This window comes from Macaca fascicularis, chromosome 14 (assembly GCF_037993035.2).
Source record: "Macaca fascicularis isolate 582-1 chromosome 14, T2T-MFA8v1.1".
Lineage (NCBI taxonomy): Eukaryota > Metazoa > Chordata > Mammalia > Primates > Cercopithecidae > Macaca > Macaca fascicularis.
Genome location: NC_088388.1, coordinates 18077601 through 18101751, shown reverse-complemented (window position 1 = coordinate 18101751; position 24151 = coordinate 18077601). Strand labels below are relative to the sequence as shown.

The 24151-nt window shown below is 44.1% G+C and overlaps 1 protein-coding gene across 12 annotated transcripts in view; it reads right to left on the bottom strand.

Moving 5' to 3' along the window:
- Window positions 1-24151, bottom strand: part of FNBP4 (formin binding protein 4) — a 54225-nt gene that overhangs the window by 17025 nt on the left and 13049 nt on the right. For all 12 annotated transcript variants that reach the window (XR_012423230.1, XR_012423224.1, XR_012423226.1 and 9 more), the window contains 8 exons: window positions 22217-22353; window positions 20260-20443; window positions 18184-18331; window positions 17957-18077; window positions 13803-14138; window positions 11695-11905; window positions 3056-3180; window positions 603-707 (listed from right to left, as the gene is read on the bottom strand). Coding sequence is in view for 3 of the 12 variants with exons in the window: in XM_005577917.5 (XP_005577974.1) it covers window positions 603-707; window positions 3056-3180; window positions 11695-11905; window positions 13803-14138; window positions 17957-18077; window positions 18184-18331; window positions 20260-20443; window positions 22217-22353 (1367 nt within the window). In the remaining 9 variants the exon portion in view is untranslated. The remainder of the gene's footprint in view (window positions 1-602; window positions 708-3055; window positions 3181-11694; window positions 11906-13802; window positions 14139-17956; window positions 18078-18183; window positions 18332-20259; window positions 20444-22216; window positions 22354-24151) is intronic.

Sequence of the window (24151 nt, the reverse complement as noted above, 5' to 3'; positions counted from 1 at the left end):
GCTCGTAACCTCCACCTCCTGGGTTCAAGCCCTTCTCCTGCCTCAGCCTCCCGAGTAGCTGGGATTACAGGCATGTGCCACCAAGCCCGGCTGATTTTGTATTTTTAGTAGAGGTGGAGTTTCACCATGTTGGTCAGGTTGATCTCGAACTCCTGCCCTAGGTGATCCACCTGCCTCGGCCTCCCAAAGTGCTGGGATTACAGGTATGAGCCACCATGCCTGGCCAAGGGAAGGGTTCAGTTCTTAAGGAAATTAGTCAGCTTCCTACAGGAGCTCCTTACCTAATCCTGCCCTGCCATTTTGTAAAGTATGTAAGTTACAAACAGGATTCAACTTTTCTTTTAAAACAGACTGATAATGCTTTAACACTTACAAAGTACCTTCAACATTACATGACCTCATCTGACCATCACAATTTAATTTTAATTTGTGAGAAAAAAATCTATTTACTGTGCTTTGGTTAACAGTTTTATTTCTTGGATTGTTGGCTCAAATATGCTTCAAGGCTAAAAATTTAAATTTAGGCTTAAAATGTAAGCAAGACAGAGTTGTAACACATACAGCATTTCATTCACTTACTGTTTACGCCAAAAAAAACTTACCTCAGTCTGTAAGAGCAGCACATGAAAGTTGGAGATGGATTGTCTATTTATGCCTAGAAATTCAAATTTGCTTGTCAGGGTATTTGCCAGTTCTCCAATCTGAAACTACAATGCAGAAAAGAAGAAAAGTAAAACTAGAATCTGTAACATTTTCTGTATTATGTACAATCCTTCATTTATTCTTATAGACATCAGAAATACAGGTCTGCCTATAAACAGCCTTCCCTCAACAGCTGTATTTAGTTATCCAGAATATAAAATTCTAATTTATAGTAACATCATACACATAACAAAGTGACAAATAATGACAGGAATCAAATACCATATCTACATAATCAATGCATTTTAAAAATTATTCAAAACAATTATTTTGTTTTAGACAAAGGTCTTGTCTAAAACAAGACCAGGGTGCTCCTGAACTCCTGGTCTCAAGTCAGCCTCCTGCCTCAGTCTCCAAAAGTGCTGAGATTACAGATGTGAGCCACTGTGCCCAGCCCATCATAATGCACTCTAATACAACATGGAATTCAATAGTTGCAAATGGATCCCAATCTTGAAAAGCTAAACTCAAAGAGTAGAATTAGAATGGTGGTCACCAGGTGCTGGAGACAGGCGGATATGGGGAGATGTTGGTCAAAGAATATAAACTTTCAGTTATAAAATACATTTTGGGGCCGGGTGTGGTGGCTCACACTTGTAATCCCAGCACTTTGGGAGGCTGAGGCAGGCAGATGATAAGGTCAAGAGATAGAGACCATTCTCGCCAACATGGTAAAACCACATCTCTACTAAAAATACAAAAATGAGGTGGCCATGGTGGTGCACACCTGTAGTCCCAGCTACTTGGAAGGCTGAGGCAGGAGAATCACTTGAACCCGGGAGGTGGAGGTTGCAGTGAGCCAAGACTGTGCCACTGCAATCCAGCCTGGCGACAGAGCGAGACTCTGCCTCAAAAAATAAATAAATAAATAAATAAATAAAATAAAATAAATTTGGAAATCTAAAGCACAGCACGGTGACTACAGTTAACAATACCTGAAATTTGTTAAGAGTATAGATCTTATGTGTTATCCCCACATACACAAGACAACTCTCCAAGGTAAGGTGATATGTAAGTTAATTTACCTTGTTTGTGATAATCATATCGTAATATACATATATAACAAATTATGACATAGTACATGCAAGATATATGTATAGTCTATTATAGCTCAACAAAGCTGGAAAAAATAGATCCTGAATGATATAAATACCAATATTGTCAAATTGCCATTTATCCATTAATTGCTTATATTAGCCACCTGCTGAAGCCCGAAACAAAATTAATTATCCCAGTCCCTTCTACTTGGTTGTTCCCTAACTAGTAATTGGATACTCTTTCAAGTCAAAATAACATGTTAAGTGGTTTTTCCAACAGACCACCCTTAAATAGCCAATACTTATTTGGTTCAACTCTCCCATGAGATTAGGTTAGAAATGCAATTCAAACTAAATTTGCCTTTGTGTAAAGACCAGTATTGCACACCGGAATTAAATCTGTGACTTTTCTCCCAAACTAGAGAAGCCTATAAGCTACTGCTTCTCAAACAGAGGCTTAATTTGAAGAAAGCAATTAAGCAGTTAGGATGTTAGATAATTTCTCAGTATCAAGTCAGCCTTGTAATTAATTATTTCAGGCTTAAATATGATCTTTTCATCTAATCAAGTAAACAATTTAGGTTTGGAAACATTACTATTACTTTTACTACTTAACAGAAAGCAGTTTAATAATAACTGGCATTTAAAAAAAAAATTGGGCCGGGTGCAGTGGTTTACACCTGTAATCCCAGCACTTTGGGAGGCCAAAGCAGGTGGATCACAAGGTCAAGATTTCGAAACCAGCCTGGCCAACATGGTGAAATGCCGTCTCTACTAAAAATACAAAAACTTGCCAGGTGTGGTGGTGTAATCTCAGCTACTTAGGAGGCTGAGGCAGAAGAACTGCTTGAACCTGGGAGGCAGAGGATGCAGTAAGCCAAGATCGGGCCACTGCACTCCAGCCTGGGTGGCAGAGCAAGACTCTGCCTTAGGGGGGGAAAAAAAAAAAAGAAAAAAAAAAAAAATTGGCGGGTCGGGCGCAGTGGCTCACGCCTGTAATCCCAGCACTTTGGCAGGCCAACGTTGGCGGATCACGGAGCCAGGAGTTCGAGACCAGCCTGGCCAACATGGTGAAACCCCGTCTCTACGAAAAATACAAAAATTAGCTGGGAGTGGTGGTGCACGCCTGTAATCTCAGCCACTGGGGAGGCTGAGGCAGGAGAATAGCTTGAACCCAGGAGGCAGAAGTTGCAGTGAGCCGAGATCATGCCACTGCACTCCAGCCTGGGTGACAGAGCTAGACTTCATCTCAAAATAATGATAATAATAATAATAATGATAAAAATTTGTCAAGTTGCATCAAGTAATATACATACTTTCAAATCCTGTTCTTCTTCTACTTTTGGTGTTGTTTGTACTTTTATTTTCTCTGGAGATTCTTCTACTTCCACCTCTTTATCTGAATTCTCATCTGTTTTTTCTGAATTTTCAGCACCAATTGCTGTAAAAGAAAACATGTAAAATTAAACCAAAGTACCAATACTTATAGAGCACTATATACATCTTTCCCCATAGCAGATATCTGCAAATGATTATTAGTTCTTTCTCTCTTGCCTGTTTTACTTACTTGTTAAAACTCTTCAAACTTGTCAGCCTACTGTCTTTATAACCCAAAAACAATTCAGGGCCGGGCGTAGTGGCTCACGCCTGTAATCCCACCACTTTGGCATTTGGAGGTGGGCAGATTACAAGGTCAGGAGATCGAGACCATCCTGGCTAACACAGTTGAACCCTGTCTGTACTAAAAATACAAAAAATTAGCCGGACGTGGTGGCACGCGCCTATAGAATTGCTTGAACCTGAGAGGCGGAGGTTGCAGTGAGCCGAGATTGTGCCACTGCACTCCAGCCTGGGAGACAGAATAAGACTCCATCTCAAAAAATAAATAAATAAAATAAAAATCCTTTATAATCAACTTTCTTAAAATACATCTGTAAGTAAAATTTACTTTAGTCTATCAAATTACCCTGAAGTTTCTGCTTTCCCCTTCTCCTTAACACCTTTTCTAATTTCTCTTCCAGAATACCACTGCTTCAATTACTTACAATAGCTAGACAGCAAACCTGGGATATGTAAGAATTCTTTAACAAGTTGCAGGGTAAGGTGCTCAAAAGAGCAACATTATTAGCATTATAATTTCTTTTGGAGACAGACAGGGTCTCATTCTGTCGCCCAGGCTGGAGTGCAGTGGCATGATCTCAGCTCACTGCAGACTTGACCTCCTAGGCTCAACGGATCCTCCCACCTCAGCCTCCCAAGCAGCTGGGACTACAGGCAGGTGCCACCATGTCCAGCCAGTTTTTGTATTTTTAGTAGAGACGGGGTTTCACCATGTTGCCCAGGCTGGTCCCGAACTCTTGGTCTTATGCAATCCGCCTGCCTCAGCCTCCCAATGTGCTGGGATTATAGGCGTGAACCACTGTATCCAGGCTGCATCATTATTTTTAGTATTTTTTTGAGATGGAGTTTTGCTCTTGTTGCCCAGGCTGGAGTACAGTGGCATGATCTCAGCTCACTGCAACCTCTACCTCCAGGTTCAAGTGATTCTCCAGACTCAGCCTCCCAAGTAACTGGGATTACAAGCATGCACCACCAAGCCTGGCTAATTTTGTATTTTTAGTAGAGATAGGGTTTCACCATGTTAATCAGGCTAGTCTCGAACTCCTGACCAGTGACCGGCCCAGGTAGGTCTCTCAAAGTAGTGGCATTACAGGCATTAGCCACCACGCCCGGCCTGCATCATTTTCAAACCATCTGGTAATTTCCTTCCTAAACTGGTGAAGATCTACAGACATCTATATTGAACCCACCTATTTAGTTGGTGCTGATGTCTATTGGTAATGGGAATCTCCAAAAGAGAAGAGGTCTACCAACTTAAACAGAGCACACAATATGAACTCTTTTATCTTTGCTTCGTAACACCTATATACCCAAACTAATTCACACAGTCTAAATGACTGCCAGATAGGCCAGGCGCGGTGGCTCACGCCTGTAATCCCAACACTTTGGGAGGCTGAGGTGGGCGGATCACAAGGTCAGGAGATCAAGACCATCCTGGTTAACACGGTGAAACCCCATCTCTACCAAAAACACAAAAAATTAGCTGGGCATGGTGGTGGGCGCCTGTAGCCCAAGCGACTTGGGAGGCTGAAGCAGGAGAATGGCATGAGCCCAGGAGGCAGAGGTTGCAGTGAGCCGAGATCGTGTCACTGTACTCCATCCTGGTGACAGAGCAAGACTCTGTCTCAAAAAATAAAAATAAATAAATAAATGAAATAAATGACTGCCAGTTTAAAAAGCCAAAAATGACCAGGCACGGTGCCTCACACCTGTAATCCCAGCACTTTAGGAGGCCAAGGCAGGTGGATCACCTGAGGTCAGTTCAAGACCAGCTTGACCAACGTGGTGAAACCCTGCCTCTACTAAAAAATACAACAAATTAGCTGGGTGTGGTGCTGGGCACCTGTAATACCCCAGCTACTCAGGAGGCCAAGGCAGGAGAATCGCTTGAACCTAGGAGATGGAGGTTGCAGTGAGCCGAGATTATACCACTGCAGTCCAGCCTGGGCAATAAGAGCAAAACTCCATCTAGAAAATAATAATAAAAAAAGCCCAAAATACCTCAAATGTGAGAGCTGTGACTTTGGTTAATCCTTCATCTTCAGGATTAGAAGTAAAAATGTGACTTTAAATGGCTTTTAATATTCTAAACGTTTTTTTTTTGAGATGGAATCTTTGTTGCCCAGGCTGGAGAACAGTGGCGCTATCTCGGCTCACTGCAACCTCAACATCCTGGGTTCAAGCAATTCTCCTGCCTCAGCCTTCCAAGTAGCTGGGGCTTCAGGTGTTTGCCACCACACCCAGCTGTTTTTTTTTTTTTTTTTTTTTAGTAGAGACACGGTTTTGCCATGTTGGCCGGGCTGGTCTCCAACTCCTGGCCTTAAGTGATCTGTCCACCTCAGCCTCCCAAGCTGCTGGGATTACAGGTGTGAGGCACAGCACCTGGCTTTCTTTGTTTTTTTGAGGCATGGTCTTACTCTGTCGCCCAGGTGGGAGTATACTGGTGTGATCACAGTTCATTGCAGTCTTGACCTCCTCCAGTCTCATTTTTTGTTCTTCAGCAGACAAAGTCTTGCTATGTTGCCCAGTTTGGTCTCGAACTCCTGGACTCAAGTAATCCTCCTGCCTCAGCCTCCCAAAATGCTGGGATTAAAGATATGAGCCATTGCATCCAGCCTAAAACTTTTTATTAAGTCCTTAACCTTATAATATAATAGCCTAGCTCTCCTTTTACCTGATCATTAATATTAATATTCCCTCTTTATTATCAAATTGTCTGAAACAAAATCTTCCCACTAATTCTATTAATTAATTTTTTTTTTTTTAAGATGGAGTCTCGCTCTGTTGCCCAGGCTGGAGTGCAGTGGCGCAATCTCCGTTCACTACAAGCTCCGCCTCCCAGGTTCACGCCATTCTCCTGCCTCAACCTCCCGAGTAGCTGGGACTACAGGCACCCACCACCACATCCGGCTAACTTTTTTGTATTTTTAGTAGAGACGGGGTTTCACCATGTTAGCCAGGATGGTCTCTATCTCCTGACCTCGTGATCCACCCACCTTGGCCTCCCAAAGTGCTGGGATTACAGGCGTGAGCCACCATGCCCAGCCCCATTTATTAATTTTTAATGCCATTGTATATTAAAAGTCTTCTATCTGGTGGCAGGTCCAAGAATTTAACAATTTTAAGGATGGCTAAAGACTAGAATGTTTTGGAGGGCAAGTACACAGGCTGTATGAAATTAGAATGCACATATCCCTTTGACCTAGCAATTTACCACTAGGAATCTTTACTGTTGTGAACTAAAATGTACATAAAATACATTCACCAGGATGTTACCACAGTATTATTTATTGTGAAACAGCATAACAAATGCATATAATATAAAGAATAAAATCAGCTCAGTGAGGTGGCACAAGCCTATAATTCCAGTACTTTGGGAGGGTGAGGGAAGAGCATCACTTGGGCCCACGAATTCAAAGCTGCATTATGATTATGTCAACTATATTCGGCCTGAGTGACAGAGTAAAATCCTGTCTCCTTTTTTTTTTTGAGATGGGAGTTTTGCTCTTGTTGCCCAGGCTGGAGTGCAATGGCGCGATCTCGGTTCACCACAACCTCCGCCTTCTGGGTTCAAGCGATTCTCCTGCCTCAGCCTCCCAAGTAGCTGGGATTACAGGCATGCACCACCAGGCCCGGCTAGTTTTGTATTTTGTTTGTTTGTTTGTTTAGTAGAGACAGGGTTTCTCCAGGTTGGTCAGGCTGGTCTCAAACCCCCAGCCCCAGGTGATCTGCCCGCCTCAGTCTCCCAAAGTGCTTGGATTATAGGCGTGAGCCACGCCAAAATCCTGTCTCTTAAAAGAAACAAAAATTCAAGTAAATAGGTCAGGCGTGGTGTCTCACGCCTGTAATCCCAGCACCTTGGGAGGCAGAGACAGGTGGATCACCTGAGGTCAGGAGTTCAAGATCAGCCTGGCCAACACGGTGAAACCCCTTCTCTACTAAAAATACAAAAATTAGCTGGGCATGGTGGCACGCACCTGTAATCCCAGCTACTCGGGAGGCTGAGATAGGAGAATTGCTTGCACCCAGGAGGCGGAGGTTGCAGTGAGCCACGATTGTGACACTGCAGTCCGGCCTGGGTGACAGAGTGAGACTCCGTATAAAAAAAAAAAAAGTATAACATGGCTTATTAAAATATCAAAATATTAATATGTTACTATTGAGTCTTCCCAGGCTTCTCTGCCATCACAGCCACACCAGACGTGACCTCTACCCTCATGGTGTCAGTCATTACATTCCTTTAGCTTCCTCATGGACAGATCTTTAAGCACAATATACATATATATTTATTTTTTTTTTCCTGAGACAGAGTCTCACTCTGTCGCCTAGGCTGAAGTGCAGTGGCACAAACTCTGCTCACTGCAACTTCCGCCTCCTGGGTTCAGGTGATTCTCCTGTGTCAGTCTCCCAAGTAGCTGTGATTACAGGCGAGCACGACCAGGTCCAGATAATTTTGTATTTTTAGTAGAGATGGGGTTACACCATGTTGGCCAGGCTGGTCTCAAAATCCTGACCTCAAGTTATTTGCCTGCCTTGGCCTCCCAAAGTGCTGGGATTACAGGTGTGAACCAGCCAAAGCACAATATTTTTGCTTATTCCTGCATTTATATACATAGAATATTAACATATGCATTCTTCCACGGCTTTTTTTGTTCAACATAACTGTTTTTCACTCCTTTTTTTTGAGACAGAGTCTTGCTCTATCACCCAGGCTGGAGTGCCGTGGCACAATCTCGGCTCACTGCAAGCTCCGCCTCCTGGGTGCAAGCAATTCTCCTATCTCAGCCTCCCGAGTAGCTGGGATTACAGGTGCGTGCCACCATGCCCAGCTAATTTTTGTATTTTTAGTAGAGAAGGGGTTTCACCGTGTTGGCCAGGATGGTCTCGATCTCCTGACCTTATGATCTGCCTGCCTCGGCCTCCCAAAGTGTTGAGATTACAGGCGTGAGCCACCGCACCCAGCACCATTTTTTTTTTCTTTTTGAGATGGAGTCTCATTCTATTGCCCAGGCTGGAGTGTGGTGGCGCCATCTCGGCTCACCACAACCTCCGCCTCCCCAGTTCAAGCGATTCTCCTACCTCAGTCTCCCAAGTAGCTGGGATTACAGGCATGTGCCACCACGCTCAGCCTATTTTGTAGTTTTGGTAGAGACAGAGTCTCACCATGTCTCACCATATTGGACAGGCTGGTCTTGAACTCCTGACCTCAGGTGATCCACCTACCATGGCCTGCCAAAGTGCTGGGATTACAGGCGTGAGTCACCACAAGCCAGTCTTTTTTTTGTTTTTCTTTTGAGGCAGGGTCTTGCTCTGTCACCCAGGATGGAGTATAGTGGTGTAACCATAGCTCACTGCAGCCTCAAACTCCTGGGTTCAAGCTATCTTCCTCCCTCAACATCATGAGTACTGGGATTATATGCGTGTGCCATCACACTGGCTAATTTTTAAAAAACATTTTAGAGATGGTGTCTTGCTATATTGTCCAGGCTGGTCTTGACTCCTGGCCTCAAATGATCTTCCTGCTTTGCCCTCCGAAAGTAAATATTATTGTTTCTATGATTAAGCCACATGGATGCACATAACTACGGTACGTTCCTTTTGTCACTGCTGCTTAGTAGTCCTTTCTAAGAATATACCACAAGGCTGGGCACGGTGGCTCACGCCTATAATCCCAGCACTTTGGGAGGCCAAGGGGGGTGGATCACAAGGTCAGGAGTTCCAGAAGAGTCTGGCCAAGATGGTGAAACCCCATCTCTACTAAAAATACAAAAATCAGCCAGGCGTGTGTAATCCCAGCTACTAGGGAGGCTGAGGCCGGAGAATCGCTTTAACTTGGAGGGTGGAGGCTGCAGTGAGCCGAGATCATGCCACTGCACTCCAGTCTGGGTGACAGAGTAAGACTCCGTCTCAAAAAAATACAAAAAATTAAAAAAAATAAAGAATGCACCACAATTTATCTATGATACCTCTGATGGACATCTGAGTGCCCTATAGGGGTTTTTTTCATAGTACAAATGCAACAATTTTTTTTAGTGAAACATGGACACAATTTAAATGTCCATCAACAGTGGGCAGAGTTAAATACACATATCTACACCACTCAGTTTTTTTTTTTTTTGTTTTTTTTTTTTTTTTTTGAGACGGAGTCTCACGCTGTTGCCCAGGCTGGAGTGCAGAGGCGCGATCTCGGCTCACTGCAAGCTCCGCCTCCCGGGTTCCCGCCATTCTCCTGCCTCAGCCTCCTGAGTAGCTGGGACTACAGGCGCCCGCCACCGCGCCCGGCTAATTTTTTGTATTTTTAGTAGAGACGGGGTTTCACTGTGGTCTCGATCTCCTGACCTTGTGATCCGCCCGCCTCGGCCTCCCAAAGTGCTGGGATTACAGGCTTGAGCCACCGCGCCCGGCCTACACCACTCAGTTTTAACCAATGAACGACAATTTTTAAGGCACGTTGTTAAGTGAAAACTGTATGTTGCCTAACAATCTATATGCTCTCATATATGGTAAAATATACATATGTACACATAAACACACTCATACATACCTAACTGTAAACGTATATAAAGAACATTGTCTGGAAGGATACATGTATATAAAGGACAGAGAAAATAGCCCGGTGCAGTAGCTCACACCTGTAATCCCATTGCTCTGGGAGGCCAAGGTGGGCAGATCACCTGAGGTCAGGAGTTTGAGACCAGCCTGGCCAGCATGGTGAAACCCCATCTCTATTAACAACACAAAAACTAGCTGGGCATGGTAGTATGTGCCTGTAATCCCAGCTACTTGAGAGGCTGAGGCAGAGAATTGCGTGACCCCGGGAGGTGGAGGTAGCAGTAAGCAAGAGATCGTACCACTGCACTCCGGGCTGGGGGACAGAGCAAGACTCGTCTCCAAAAAAAAAAGGACCACAGGGGTAGGGAGTGAGAATAATGAAAAGATAAAGAGGATTTACATATTTTTCCTTTATGTTCTTCCACACTGCCAACTGAAAAGAAAAAAATTCAGGCTAGGGGTGGTGGCTCATGCCTGTAATCCCAGCACCTTGGGAGACCAAGGTGGGCAGGTCACCTGAGGTCAGGAGTTCGAGACCAGCCTTGCCAACAAGGCGAAACCCCATCTCTACTGAAAAATACAAAAATTAGCCAGGCATAGTGGCAGGCGCCTGTAATCCCAGCTACTCAGGGGGCTGAGGCAGCAGAATCACTTGAACCCAGGAGGCAGAGGTTGCAGTGAGCCAGGACTGCACCATTGCACTCCAGCCTGGGCAACAAGAGTGAAACTCTGTCTCAAAAAATATAAATAAAAAGGAAAAAAATTCAAACAAGGATGTCTGCCTTTATTTATCACCGTTTTTTTTTTTTTTTTTGGTTCTTTGTTCCTTTTTTTAAAAAAAAAAGAAATAGGGGTCTTGCTATGTTGCCCAGCTAGCCTGGGACTCCTAGGATCCAGGGATTCTTCTGCCTCAGCTTCCTGTGACACAGCATTGGGCTGTTTTTGAACCATGATCCATAAAAGCATTTTCTTCTAGGTGTACTCAACTAAGGTTTGGGGTCCTTATCTTACTGCTAACTTTCCACTACAGAATTAGGGCCACAGCTGAAAGTGGTGGCTCACACCTGTAATCTCAGCACTTTGGGAGGTCGGCAGATCAACTGAGATCAGGAGCTCGAGACCAGCCTGGCCAACATGACGAAACTCCGTCTCTACTAAAAATACAAAAAATAGCCAGGCGCGGTGGCAGGCACCTATAATCCAGCTACTCAGGAGGCTGAGGTAAGAGAATTGCTTGAATCTGGGAGGCAGAGGTTGCAGTGAGCCAAGATCACGCCTTTGTACTCCAGCCTGGGCGACAGAGCGAGACCTCTGTCTCAAAAAGGAAAAAAAAAAAAAAGAATGAATTAGGGGTCAAATGAAGATTAAAATATTAGCTTTATCCACGGATTTCTGAAAATAGATTAAAAAATGCAGCAGGATCTCTTATCATGAATGAAGGGTAAGGTCCTCATTACCCTGAGGACCAACTTGGGTCCTCACGACACAATCAAACTCTCTACTCACCCACACAGAGGCTGGGCAATGTAGACAGAGAGAAGAAATGGGACTGGGTTCTGAATACACCACCACCCAGTGGATGTCAGCCTCTCAGGTTCTCACTCCTCTACTAGAGAATAGATTTGGAAAAGGTAGAGAAGTGGATGGAAGCTTCCTTCCCAGCACTTCTCCCAAAGAGTAAAAGTACAATCTCCTGTTTTGCTGAAGAGGAAACAAAAAAAGGAAGAGTTTCCTTCCCCTCTACATCTTTCAACTCTAAAGTTTAATGCGAAGCACAAATTACCAGTTTCTCCATTTTCTGGAGTATCTCGTCCAGTTTTACTAGAACTCCTGCTGGTAGATTCTGGACTGGTAGCTCGAACAAACATCTTCCATTTTCCTCTTTTAGACATAAGCCTACGCATTCCATCTTGAGATGCTGGCTGGCTGATATCAGAACGTGGACTAGACCCTGACACACTACCATCTCCTTCCTCCAAGGCTCGCAACTCTGCCTACAAAGAACATGACAATTAAGTTAGTTATCTGCTTATTAATATGTCTAATCAGAATAATAGCCATGACTATGTTGTTCAAATTTAAATCCTTTGAGAACGGAAAGCATATTTTTTGGAGATAGGATCTCCCTGTTGCCCAGGTTGGAGTGCAGTGGCATGATCATGGCTCACTGCAGCTTCAACCTCCTCTGCTCAAGCAATCCTCCCACCTCACCCTTCCAAGTAGCTGGGACTACAGGCACATGTCATTACACGTGTTTTTTTTTTTTTTCCCCTTATAAGAGATGGTATCTGGATATGCTGCTCACATTGGTCTCAATTTCTGGGCTCAAGTGATCTCCTGCTCAGCCTCTCAAAGTCCTGGGATTATAGGCATGAGCCACTGCACTCGGCCTACTCACTCTATTTTTATTTTTTTAATTTGCCAATTTTTTTGTGGGTACATAGTAAGTGTATATATTTATGGGATACATGAGATGTTTTGACACAGGTATGCCATGTGAAATAAGCACATTATGGAGAATGGAAAAACCATCCCCTCAAGCATTTATCCTTTGAGTTACAAATAATCCAACTCCATTCTTTAAAGTTATTTTAAAATATACAGTTATTATTGACTACAGTCAACCTACTGTGCTATCAAATAGTAGGTCTTATTCATTCTTTCTATTTTTTTCTGGTACCCATTTGTATAAGTCTGAGCAATGTCAAGACTCTATTGATTATCGACTACCTGTTGCGGGAAGTCAGGGACCTCGAACAGAGGGACTGGCTGGAGCCTTGGCAGAGGAACATAAATTGTGAAGATTTCATTTTAATATGGACATTTATCAGTTCCCAAAAAATACTTTTATAATTTCTTATGCCTGTCTTACTTTAATCTCTTAATCCTGTTATCTTCTTAAATTGAGGACATATGTTGCCTCAGGACCACTGTGATAACTGTGTTAACTGTACACATTGATTGTAAAACGTGTGTTTGAACAACATGAAATCAGTGCACCTTGAAAACGAACAGAATAACAGTGATTTTTAGGGAACAAGGGAAGACAATCATAAGGTCTGACTGCCTGTGGGGTCAGGCAAAAACAGCCATATTTTTCTTCTTGCAGAGAGCCTATAAACAGATGTGCGAGTAGGGAAGATATTGCAAAATTCTTTTCCTAGCAAGGAATATTAATATTAATACCATGGGGGAGGAATGCATTCCTGGGGGGAGGTCCATAAACTGCCGCTCTGGGAATGTTTGTCCTATGCGGTTGAGATAAGGACTGAGATACACCCTGGTCTCCTGCAGTACCTTCAGGCTTATTAGGGTGGGGAAAAACCCAGCCCTGGTAAATTTGTGGTCAGACAGGTTCTCTGCTCTCCAACACTGTTTTCTGTTAACATGTTTATCAAGACAATACATGCACCGCTGAACATAGACCCTTATCAGTAGGTCTCCTTTTTGCCCTCGAAGCATGTGATCTACTCCCTGTTCTTATACCCTCTCCCCCCTTTTGAAACCCTTAATAAAAAACTTGCTGGTTTGAGGCTCAGGTGGGCATCATGGTCCTACTGATATGTGATGTCACCCCCGGCGGCCCAGCTGTAAAATTCCTCTCTTTGTACTCTTTCTCTTTATTTCTCAGAAGGCTGACACTTATGGAAAATAGAAAGAACCTATGTTGAAATACTGGGGGCGAGTTCCCCCGATAACCCAAAAGCATCATCAAGGACCAAAAAACCTACAACTCTGTAGTTTAAAGTTTTTGCTGCGTAACTTTCAACATACCTACATGATGGGATAAGAAAAACAAAATCCCAATAATGGTTTGTAAGTCAAGCACAATTATCCCTGTAGAGTAGTACTGAGGAAAAAACATACTACAAGTAACTTTCAAAAGCTTACTTTTTTCCTTTCCAAAACTAGCTCCAGTTCAAGGGTATCTTGTTCCTCTTCCTCCTCGCTTTCTCCAGATTGGACAACACTGCAAAGATCCTCCTGAGAAGGGTCTTCTATATTGTCCAACATAATTTCCTGTGGCTTTACTATTGTTGCTTCTTCTACTGTTGTACTTGTTTCTTTTACTTCTGTATCTGGCTCTTCTTTACAAATTACTTTTCTTCTCCATCTCTCTTCTTCTTCTTTTATTCCCTCAGGCAATAAAGGAGCAAGTAGCGATGCTGCCACCCCTTTCTTCTCCTCCTCACTATTTGAGAGAGCCTGAATTCCTTCATTTACTTCCTATAGAGAACAAAATAATTTAGTTTCATGTAATTCTGAAACAAATCTCACCTGCACACACGTTCAATTGTTCATATTAACTGTTTTCAGTAGCTGAATACCCAAAGTAAACCCCCCCCTTTTTATTTTTGAGATGGAATCTTGCACTGTCACCTGGGCTGGAGTGCAGTGGCACACTCCTGGCTCACTGCAACCTCTGCCTGCTGGGTTCAAGCTATTCTCCTGCCTTAGCCTCCCGAGTAGCTGGGATTACAGGCACCCACCACCACGCCCAGCTAATTTTTTGTATTTTTAGTAGAGACGGCGTTTCACCATGTTGGCCAGGCTGGTCTTGAACTAATGACCTTGTGACTCGCCCACCTCAGCCTCCCAAAGCGCTGGGATTACAGGCGTGAGCCACCACGCCCGGCCAAAACCACTTACTCCCAACAGGTGAGTATATATTTATACTATTACATTATTACTTTAGACAGACACTGATTGAATTAGAGCCTAGTTCTAGGTAGGATTCAAATATATCCTCTCTGCTATTCTCAGGATGTCAAAAGATAGACTAGTAGTAAGCAGAGGTAGATTTAAGATCAGTATCTTGTCAGCTCATAACATGACTGGGTAAATCTTTTTTTTTTTTTTTTTTTTTTTTTAGACAGAGTCTCGCTCTGTCGCCCAGGCTGGAGTGCAGTGGCACAATCTCGGCTCACTGCAAGCTCCGCCTCCTGGGTTCACGCCATTCTCCTGCCTCAGCCTCCCGAGTAGTTGGGACTACAGGCACCCACCACCGCGCCCTGCTAATTTTTTCTATTTTTAGTAGAGACGGGGTTTCACCATGGTCTCGATCTCCTGACCTTGTGATCCGCCCGCCTTGGCCTCCCAAAGTGCTGGGATTACAGGCGTGAGCCACCGCGCCCAGCCTTCTTTTTTTTTTGAGACGGAGTCTCGCTCTGTCACCCAGGCTGGAGTGCAGTGGCACAATCTCGGCTCACTGCAAGCTCTGCCTCCCGGGTTTACGCCATTCTCCTGCCTCAGCCTCCCGAGTAGCTGGGACTATAGGCACCCGCCACCTCGCCCGGCTAGTTTTTTGTATTTTTTAGTAGAGACGGGGTTTCACCATGTTAGCCAGGATGGTCTTGATCTCCTGACCTCGTGATCCGCCCGTCTCGGCCTCCCAAAATGCTGGGATTACAGGCTTGAGCCACTGCGCCTGGCCGACTGGGTAAATCTTTACCTTCTTCTGTATGATGAGAATTTTGTTTTGAGACAGTCTCACTCTGTTGTGCAGAAATGCAGTTTCATGATCTCAAGTCACTGCAACCTCTGCCTCCCAGGTTCCGGTGACTCCCTGCCTCTCAGACTCCCAAGTAGCTAAGATTACAGGGATGCACAGCCACATCCAGCTAATTTTTGTTTATGTTTCTGTTTTTGAGACGGACTCTTGTTCTTGTTGCCCAGGCTGGAATGCAAAGCATGATGTTGGCTCACTGCAACTTTCGCCTCCCCAGTTCAAGCAATTTCGCTGCCTCAGCCTCCCGAGCAGCTGGGATTACAGGCGAGAGCCACCAAGCCTGGCTAATTTTTTTTTTTGTATTTTTAGTAGACACGGGGTTTTACCATGTTAGCCAGGCTGGTCTCGAACTCCTGCCTTCCGGTGACCCGCCCACCGTGGCCTCCCAAAGTGCTGGGATTACAGGCGTGAGCCATCACACCAGGTCCAATTTTTGTATTTTTAGTAGAGACAGGGTTTTACCAGGTTGGCCAGGTTGGTCTCGAACTCCTGACCTCAGGTGATCTGCCCACCTCAGCCTCCCAAAGTGCTGGGATTACAGGCATAAGCCACCATGCCCAGCCTGATAAGAAAATTTAGTAAGTATGCCATGAAGGTGATTTAGACTAAAGTGAACAATTCCTGGGCCGAGCGCAGTGGCTCATGCCTGTAATCCCAGCACTTTGGGAAGCCAAGGCAGAAGCATCACTTGAGCTCAGAGTTTGAGACCTGCCTGGCCAACATGGTGACACCTCATCTCTAAAAAAAAAAAAAAGTCAGGCATGGTGGTGCACACCTGTAGTCCCAGCTACTCAGGAGGCTGAGGCAGGACTGCTTGAGCTCAGGAGAGTAAATCTGCAGTGAGCCATGATCATGCCACCATACTCCAGCCTAGGGCACAGAGTCAGATCCTGTCTTAAAAATAAGTAAATAGAAAGGGCAGTGGCTTGAGCCTGTAATCCCAGCACTTTGGGAGTCTGAGGCAGGTGGATCACTTGAGGTCAGGAGTTCAAGAGCAGCCTGACCAACTGGTGAAACCTCATCTCTACTAAAAAAAAATAGAAAAATTAGTCAGGCGCTGTGCCGGGCACCTGTAATCCAAGCTACTCAGGAGGTTGAGGCAGAATTGCTTGAAACTGGGAGGTGGAGGATGCAATGAGCTGAAATCACACCACTCCCCTCCAGCCTGTGTAACCAAGCAAGACACTGTCTCAAAATTTAAAAAAAATTAAAATTAAAATATATTTTGAGGCAAAAAAGTCTTTAAAATTGAAGATAAATTGGAATTCAATACACACTCCCTAAGGAATACCACTTACTTTTCTTACTAATTAGGCTATAGAAATGCTCAAGTTTCACTAATATAGTATATCCGTTACCGAAAAATCCAAAATCTGAAACTGAGCACTGACATGACGATCAAAGGAAATGCTCATTGGAGCATCTTAGATTTCACATTTTCAGATTAAGAATATGCAACTAGTAAGTATAATGCCAATATTTCAGAATTCAAAAAAATCCAAAATCTAAATTATCTCCGATCCCAGGCATTTCAATTAAGAAATACTCAACCTGTAGTAGTTTTAAATTTAAAGTAGTTATCTTTTTATTTTTAAAATGTCTTATATATGGAATCCCAAAAATAATAGAATGATTCTACGTGAAGTCCCTGACTGGACCGCTGCTCCCGCGTCCTTTGCAATGATCCAAGAGGCCTCTGTGATACCCTAAAGCTCTCAAAGAAAAAGTGAAGTGGGCTGGGTGCAGTGGCTCACGCCTGTAATCTCAGCACATTGGGAGGCCGAGGCAGGCAGATTACCTGAGGTCAGGAGTTCGAGACCAGCCTGACCAACATGGTGAAACCCTGTCTCTAATAAAAACACAAAAATTAGCCAAGGATGGTGGCAGGCGCCTGTAATCTCAGCTACTCAGAAGGCTGAGGCAGGAGAATCGCTTCTTGAGCCCGAGAGGCGGAGGTTGCAGTGAGCCGAGATGGAACTTGGCACGCGGCCTGGGCGACAGAGCGAGACTCCGTATCAAAAAATAAAATAAAATAAAATGCCAGGTGCAGTGGCTCAAGCCCGAAATCCCAGCACTTTGGGAGGCCAAGGTGGGCGGATCACGAGGTCAGGAGATCAAGACTATCCTGGCTAACATGGTGAAACCCCGTTTCTACTAAAAATACAAAAAATTAGCCAGGTATGGTGGTGGGTGCCTGCAGTCCCAGCAACTCAGAAGGCTGAGGCAGGAGAATGGGGTGAACTCGGGAGGCAGAGCTTGCAGTCAGCCAAGATCACACCACTGCACTTCAGCCTGGGTGACAGGGCAAGACTCTGTCTCAAAAAAAAAAAAAAAGAAAACAGAAAAGAAAAAGTGAACTGAGTAACTGCTATAAAGGCTACATAATACGCAGAAACAAAGTGAAACAAAGTGAAAGCTTATGAAACTTATCCTATTTCACATGTATGACACAAAATATTAAGAGAAGGCTTCCATTCCTGTGCTCAGAGTAATGATTATTAGATCTGAAAATAAACAAATAAGTTTCAATACTGACCTTTTTAACTTCTCGCTTGGCTATGACTGGTCCACTTTTACTACTGGAAACAGAAATCGTTTTCTCCTTAGAATATATGTCTGTATTTACCACAAAACTAGTTTCAGCACCTGGCACAGAACTAAAAAAATATATACTTAGCAAGAGAAATATAAGACACATACTAACAGCAAAAGATAAGACTTCAATTTCCTTCTAGGCAATTTCATTTTAAAATTAATTCTTACCTGGGCTGGTAATGCTGTAATCCCTGTACCTGGGTGGCAAGATACTGGGGTAACTCCCAAGTCACTTCATTTGTTTGTGTATTCCAATAGTAATAACATCCTGTGTTCTCATCCCAGACTTCCTGCCAATCTCCCATCTCAATTCCGACTAGAAGAAAATAAAACAAATTTTAAGCACAAATCCCCCTACAATTCTGGCTTACATATAAGCTCAAAAGCCACAATCACCTAACAGTTTCTCAAAACTTTGCACTGTTAACATTTTGGGCAGACAGGTCTTTGTTGTGGGGGCCAATCCTATGTGCTGGCCAGCACCCCTGGCCTCCACCCACCAGAAACAGCAGCACTCCCGTCCACCCTGCCTCCTACATTGTGACAATAAAAAATATTAACAGACATTGTCAAATATCCCCTAGGGGCACCCCCCAACACCGGTTGAGAACCACTGGCCTAACACCAAGAATTATTTTCTTAATACCTACCATTTAGAGTCACCTTTGAACACAGTTTTTTTTTGTTTTTTTTTAAAAAGTTTGGCTGGATGCAGTGGCTTAGGCCTGTAATCCCAGCATTTGGGAGGCCAAGGTGGGCAGATCACCTAAGGTCAGGAGTTTGAGACCAGCCTGACCAACATGGAGAAACCCTGTCTCTACTAAAAATACAAAATTTAACTGGGCATGGTGGTGCATGCCTGTAATCCCAGCTACTCGGGAGGCTGAGGCAGGAGAATCACTTGAACTGGGGAGGCAGAGGCTGTGATGAGCCAAGATCGCACCACTGCACTCCAGCCTGGGCAACAAGAGCAAGACTCCGTCTCTAAATAAATAAACAAACAGAAAAAAGCAGTTTGCTGGTCCAAAAATTTACCTAAAATACTTTGAATATCATGGCTTTTCTTATTACCCGGCAAGGATAAGGAATTACTTTTTAAAAGATAAAAATTACATCCTGCCAGGCGCGGTGGCTCACGCCTGTAATGCCAGCACTTTGGGAGGCTGAGGCAGGTGGATCACCTGAGGTCGGAAGTTCAAGACCAGCCTGACCAACACAGAGAAACCCCGTCTCTACTAAAAATACAAAATTAGCTGGGGTGGTGGCACATGCCTGTAATCCCAGCTACTCGGGAGGCTGACGCAGGAGAATCGCTTGAACCCAGGAGGCAGAGGTTGCGGTGAGCCGAGATCGCGCCATTGCACTCCAGCCTGGGCAAAAAGAGTGAAATTCTGTCTCAAAAAAAAAAAAAAAAAAATTACATCCTACAAGTTTTCAGAGCCGACTATCCTACCTACCATCTTCGACATGCTTTATTTAAAAAGACAGAGGTTGGGCGTGGTGGCTCAAACCTGTAATCCCAGCACTTTGGGAGACCGAGGCGGGTGGATCACCCAAGATCAGGAGTTTGAGACCAACTTTGCCAACATGGTGAAACTCCGTCTCTACTAAAAATACAAAACATCTGCTGGGTGTAGTGGTACGTGCCTGTAATCCCAGCTACTCGGGAGACTGAGGCAGAAGAATCACTTGAACCTGGGAGGCGGAGGTTGCAGTGAGCCAAGATTGCATCACTGCACTCCAGCCTGGGTAACAACGGTGAAACTCAGTCTCAAAAAAAATAAAATAATATAAAATAAAAGAATCCTAAAGTCTAAAGTTAAAGCCTCTGGGCTTTCATCTTTAGAAAACTGAATGCCAGCCGGGAGCGGTGGCTCACACCTGTAATCCAAGGACTTTGGGAGGCCGAGGCAGGCTCATTTCCTGAGCTAAGGAGTTCGAGACCAGCCTGGGCAACATGGTGAAACCCCATTGGTACTAAAATACAAAAGAGAAATTAGCCAGGCGTGGCAGCATGCGCCTGTGGTCCCAGCTACTCAGGAGGCTGAGGGAGGAGAATTGCTTGAACCCGAGAGGCGGAGGTTGGAGTGAGCTGAGATCGCGCCACTGCACACCAGCCAGGGTGACATGCGAGACTCCACCTCAAAAAAAAAGAAAAAAAAAAAAAAAACGAACAGAAAAGTGAATGCCTAGAATCCCTTTAAGGATTTTACTTTTCTTTTAAAATCAAAGGATCAAGTTTACCTCCTGCCAGTGAACACTGAGTATCATATTGCCATCCAGATGTTTGGGTGGAGTCTGTTCCATTTGAAGTAGAAGAAAGGGTAGATGTTGCTACTTCCTTTGGCTCTGGTCGAGGTGGAGTTGGAGGTGGAGCAGAAGCTCCTACAGGAGCTGCAGGCTGAGGAGCTGTTATGGCATCGATCTCCTTCAGTATGAAAAGAGTAACAAATGCAGTAATTATATCAAAGACAAGAAACTTAAGGAAATGGCAATCCCTTTTTAAAAATTCTACACATGATGAGCTGGGCACAGTGGCTCATACCTATAGTTCCTGTACTTTGGGAGGCTGAGACAGGTGGATCACTTGAGGTCAGGAATTTGAGACCAGGCTGGTCAACATGGTGAAACCCCACCTCTACTAAAAATACAAAAGTTAGGCTGGGTACAGTGGCTCATGCCTGTAATCCCAGCACTCTGGGAGGCCAAGGCAGGCGGATCACTGGAGGCCAGAAGTTCAAAATCAGCCTGGCCAATATGGTGAAAAGTTGTCTCTACTGAAAATACAAAAATTAGCCGGACGTGCTGGTGGGCACCTGTAATCCCAGCTATTCAGGAGGCTGAGGCACGAGATTCACTTGAATCTGGGAGGCGGGGATTGCAGTGAGCTGAGATCTCACTATGGCATTCCAACCTGGGTGAAAGAGCAAGAATCCGTCTCAAAAACAAACAAACAAAAAAACAAAAAGCAAAAAAAAGAATAGAATTATTATTGGGCATGGTGGCACATGCCTGTAATCCCAGCTACTCAAGAGGCTCAGGTGGGAGAATCACTTGAATCTGGGTGGCAGAGGTTGCATTGGGCCAACATCATGCCATCACATTTCAGCCTGGGAGACAGTATGACCCTGTCTCGAGGGAGGAAAAAAAAAAAATTCTAGGCCGGGCGCGGTGGCTCAAGCCTGTAATCCCAGCACTTTGGGAGGCCGAGGCGGGCGGATCACAAGGTCAGGAGATCGAGACCACAGTGAAACCCCGTCTCTACTAAAAATACAAAAAATTAGCCGGGCGCGGTGGCGGGCGCCTGTAGTCCCAGCTACTCAGGAGGCTGAGGCAGGAGAATGGCGTGAACCCAGGAGGCGGAGCTTGCAGTGAGCCGAGATCGCGCCACTGCACTCCAGCCTGGGCAACAGCGTGAGACTCCGTCTCAAAAAAAAAAAAAAAAAAAAAAAAAAAAAAAAAAAAAAAAAATTCTAGACACTCATTCTAAGCTTCTCAAATCAAAACCCTCATCTTCCAATTATACAAGCTCCCCAATCTCTTCCAATCTGCCTTTTTTCTCTTTGAAACCTTTACAAAAAGAAAAGAGAGGTGGTGGCTCACGCCTGTAATCCCAACACTTTGGGAGGCCGAGATGGGTGGATCACCCGAGGTCAGGAGTTCGAGATCAGCCTGGCCAACATGGTGAAACCCCGTCTCTACCAAAAATACAAACATTAGCTGGGTGTGGCGGCACATACCTGTAGCCCTAGCTGCTCGGGGACACATACCTGTAGCCTCAGCTATTTGAACTCGGGAGACGGAGGTTGCAGTGAGGCAAGATTGTGCCGCTTGCACTTAAGCCTGGGCAACAGAGTGAGATTCCATCTCAAGAAAAAAAAAAAAAAAAAAAAAAAAAAAAGGAGAGACAGCGAGGTGTGCTCACACCTATAATCCCAGCACTTTGGAAGGCCGAGGTGGGAGGATCGCTTGACCCCAGGAGTTCAAGACCAGCCTGAGCAACACAACGAGATCCCATCTCTTTTAAAACTAAACAAAACAAAAAAAGAGAGAGAGATTGGGAGAAATGCAAGAAGAGAGTGTTGGAGGGAGAGGGAGAAAGGAAGAGGAAGACACTGAATTGACAAGTATGCTGACCACTTAAGATCCAGGTCCCAAAGTAGCTTCAATAACTAAAACTCCAAACAAAAGCACCACTAACCGCCAGGAAGTTGGCCAATGTACTATCAATATCAGTCGACTGGTTTCCATTTGTCTCTTTGGATTGTGCTGGTTTTTCGGAAACATCATTGTCATCATCATCACTGTCAGCATAAGCACCAAGTAAGCACAGACCGCCTAGAAACAAAAAGGAAAACAGTATTTGTAACAACAATGGCAATATGTCCTAAGAAGTATCTAAATGGAAGTATGACATGGTTTTTTAAATTTACTTACAGATTAGAACATAACCCCAAAACTAATAATCACTGAACTACCACAGAAGAATAAATTACGTCATATGCTTAAAGCTAATAAAAATTGATCTATAGACCACGTGCGGTGGCTCATGCCTGTAATCCCAGCACTTTGGGAGGCCGAGGCGGGTGGACCATGAGGTCAGGTGTTTGAGACCAGCCTGGGCAACACAGTGAAACCCTGTCTCTACTAAAAATACAAAAAATTAGCCGGGCATGGTGGCGTGCGCCTGTAGTCCCAGCTACTGAGGCAGGGCAGGAGAAATGCTTGAACCCGGGAGGCAGAAGTTGCAGTGAGCCAAGATCACACCACTGCACTCCACCCTGGGCAACAGAGCAAGACTCCGTCTCCAAAAAAAAAAAAAAAAAAATTGATCTGGGCTGGGCATGGTGGCTCACACCTGTAATCCCAGCACTTTGGGAGGCCAAAGTGGGCGGATCATGAGGTCAGGAGATAGAGACTATCCTGGCTAACACGGTGAAACCCCGTCTCTACTAAAAATACAAAATTAGCCGGGTGCGGTGGCACATGCCTGTAATCCCAGCTACTTAGGAGGCTGAGGCAGGAAAATTGCCTGAACTCGGGAGGCGGAGGTTGTGGTAAGCTAAGATCGCGCCATCGCACTCCAGCCTGGGCAACAAAAGTGAAAACCCATGTCAAAAAAATATAAATAAACAAAATAAAAAATAAAAAAAATTTTGATCTGAGCCAGGCAACACAGTTTATGTCTACAGTCCCAACTTCTTGAGGAAGATCTGAGGTAGGAAGATCATTTGAGCCCAGAATCCAAGACCAGCCTCGAAAACACAGTGAGACCTTGTCTCTCCCCAAAAAACAAAAACAAAAAAACAAAAAAAAAGAAGAGGAAAAAGAACAAAATATTAGCTGAGCATATGGCTGAGGTGCAAGGATAGCTTGAGCCCAGGAAGTTGAGGCTGCATTAAGCCAAAACATCTCCACTGTACTCCAGCCAGGGTGACAAAGTGAGACTGACCATATCTCCAAAAAAAAACCAAGAAAATTAATCTGCATAGTTATTTCAATCAATTATTCAATCTCACTCTCTTTCCAAATAGTACCTAGTATATCCTGATTTTAAAATTTGGTGATTAAAGTGTTTACCTCAAACTAAACCAATTACAGTGTAGCAGCTGAAACAAAGACTTTCAAAAACAAAACAATAAAGAAACAAAGACTTTCAAAGTTAAAAAACAAAGCTTTTAATCAATGATTATTCCTCAAACAGGAAGTGACAGGAATTAAAAATGAGACTCAACATGGCTAAGACCAACGATCAACGTCTTCCTCAAATTTAAGTGGTATCAGGTAGGGCCTCTGTAATGCTGCTATGCCATTTCCTTTTGGATCACCTGTGGCTACTCCAAGATTACAATTAAGTAAGCATACATACCTCTATGTATTATAAATACATAAAATGTTAAATTCTAGCTAGATTTTTTCAGCTATTATATTAAATTGCACAGTGCTGACACATTCTACGCTCTCACTAAAAAGTTAGTAAATGAAGAGATTTATCAGAAAGTTAAATCTAGTTTTCTGTGTCATACATCCCATACATAAACTCAAAGGTCACCTAAAAGTAAACATAAATTGTTCCATTAATCATGTAAGAGTTCCTATTCAGTGCCTTAGTATTATAATTCCTATCTTTGTTTCT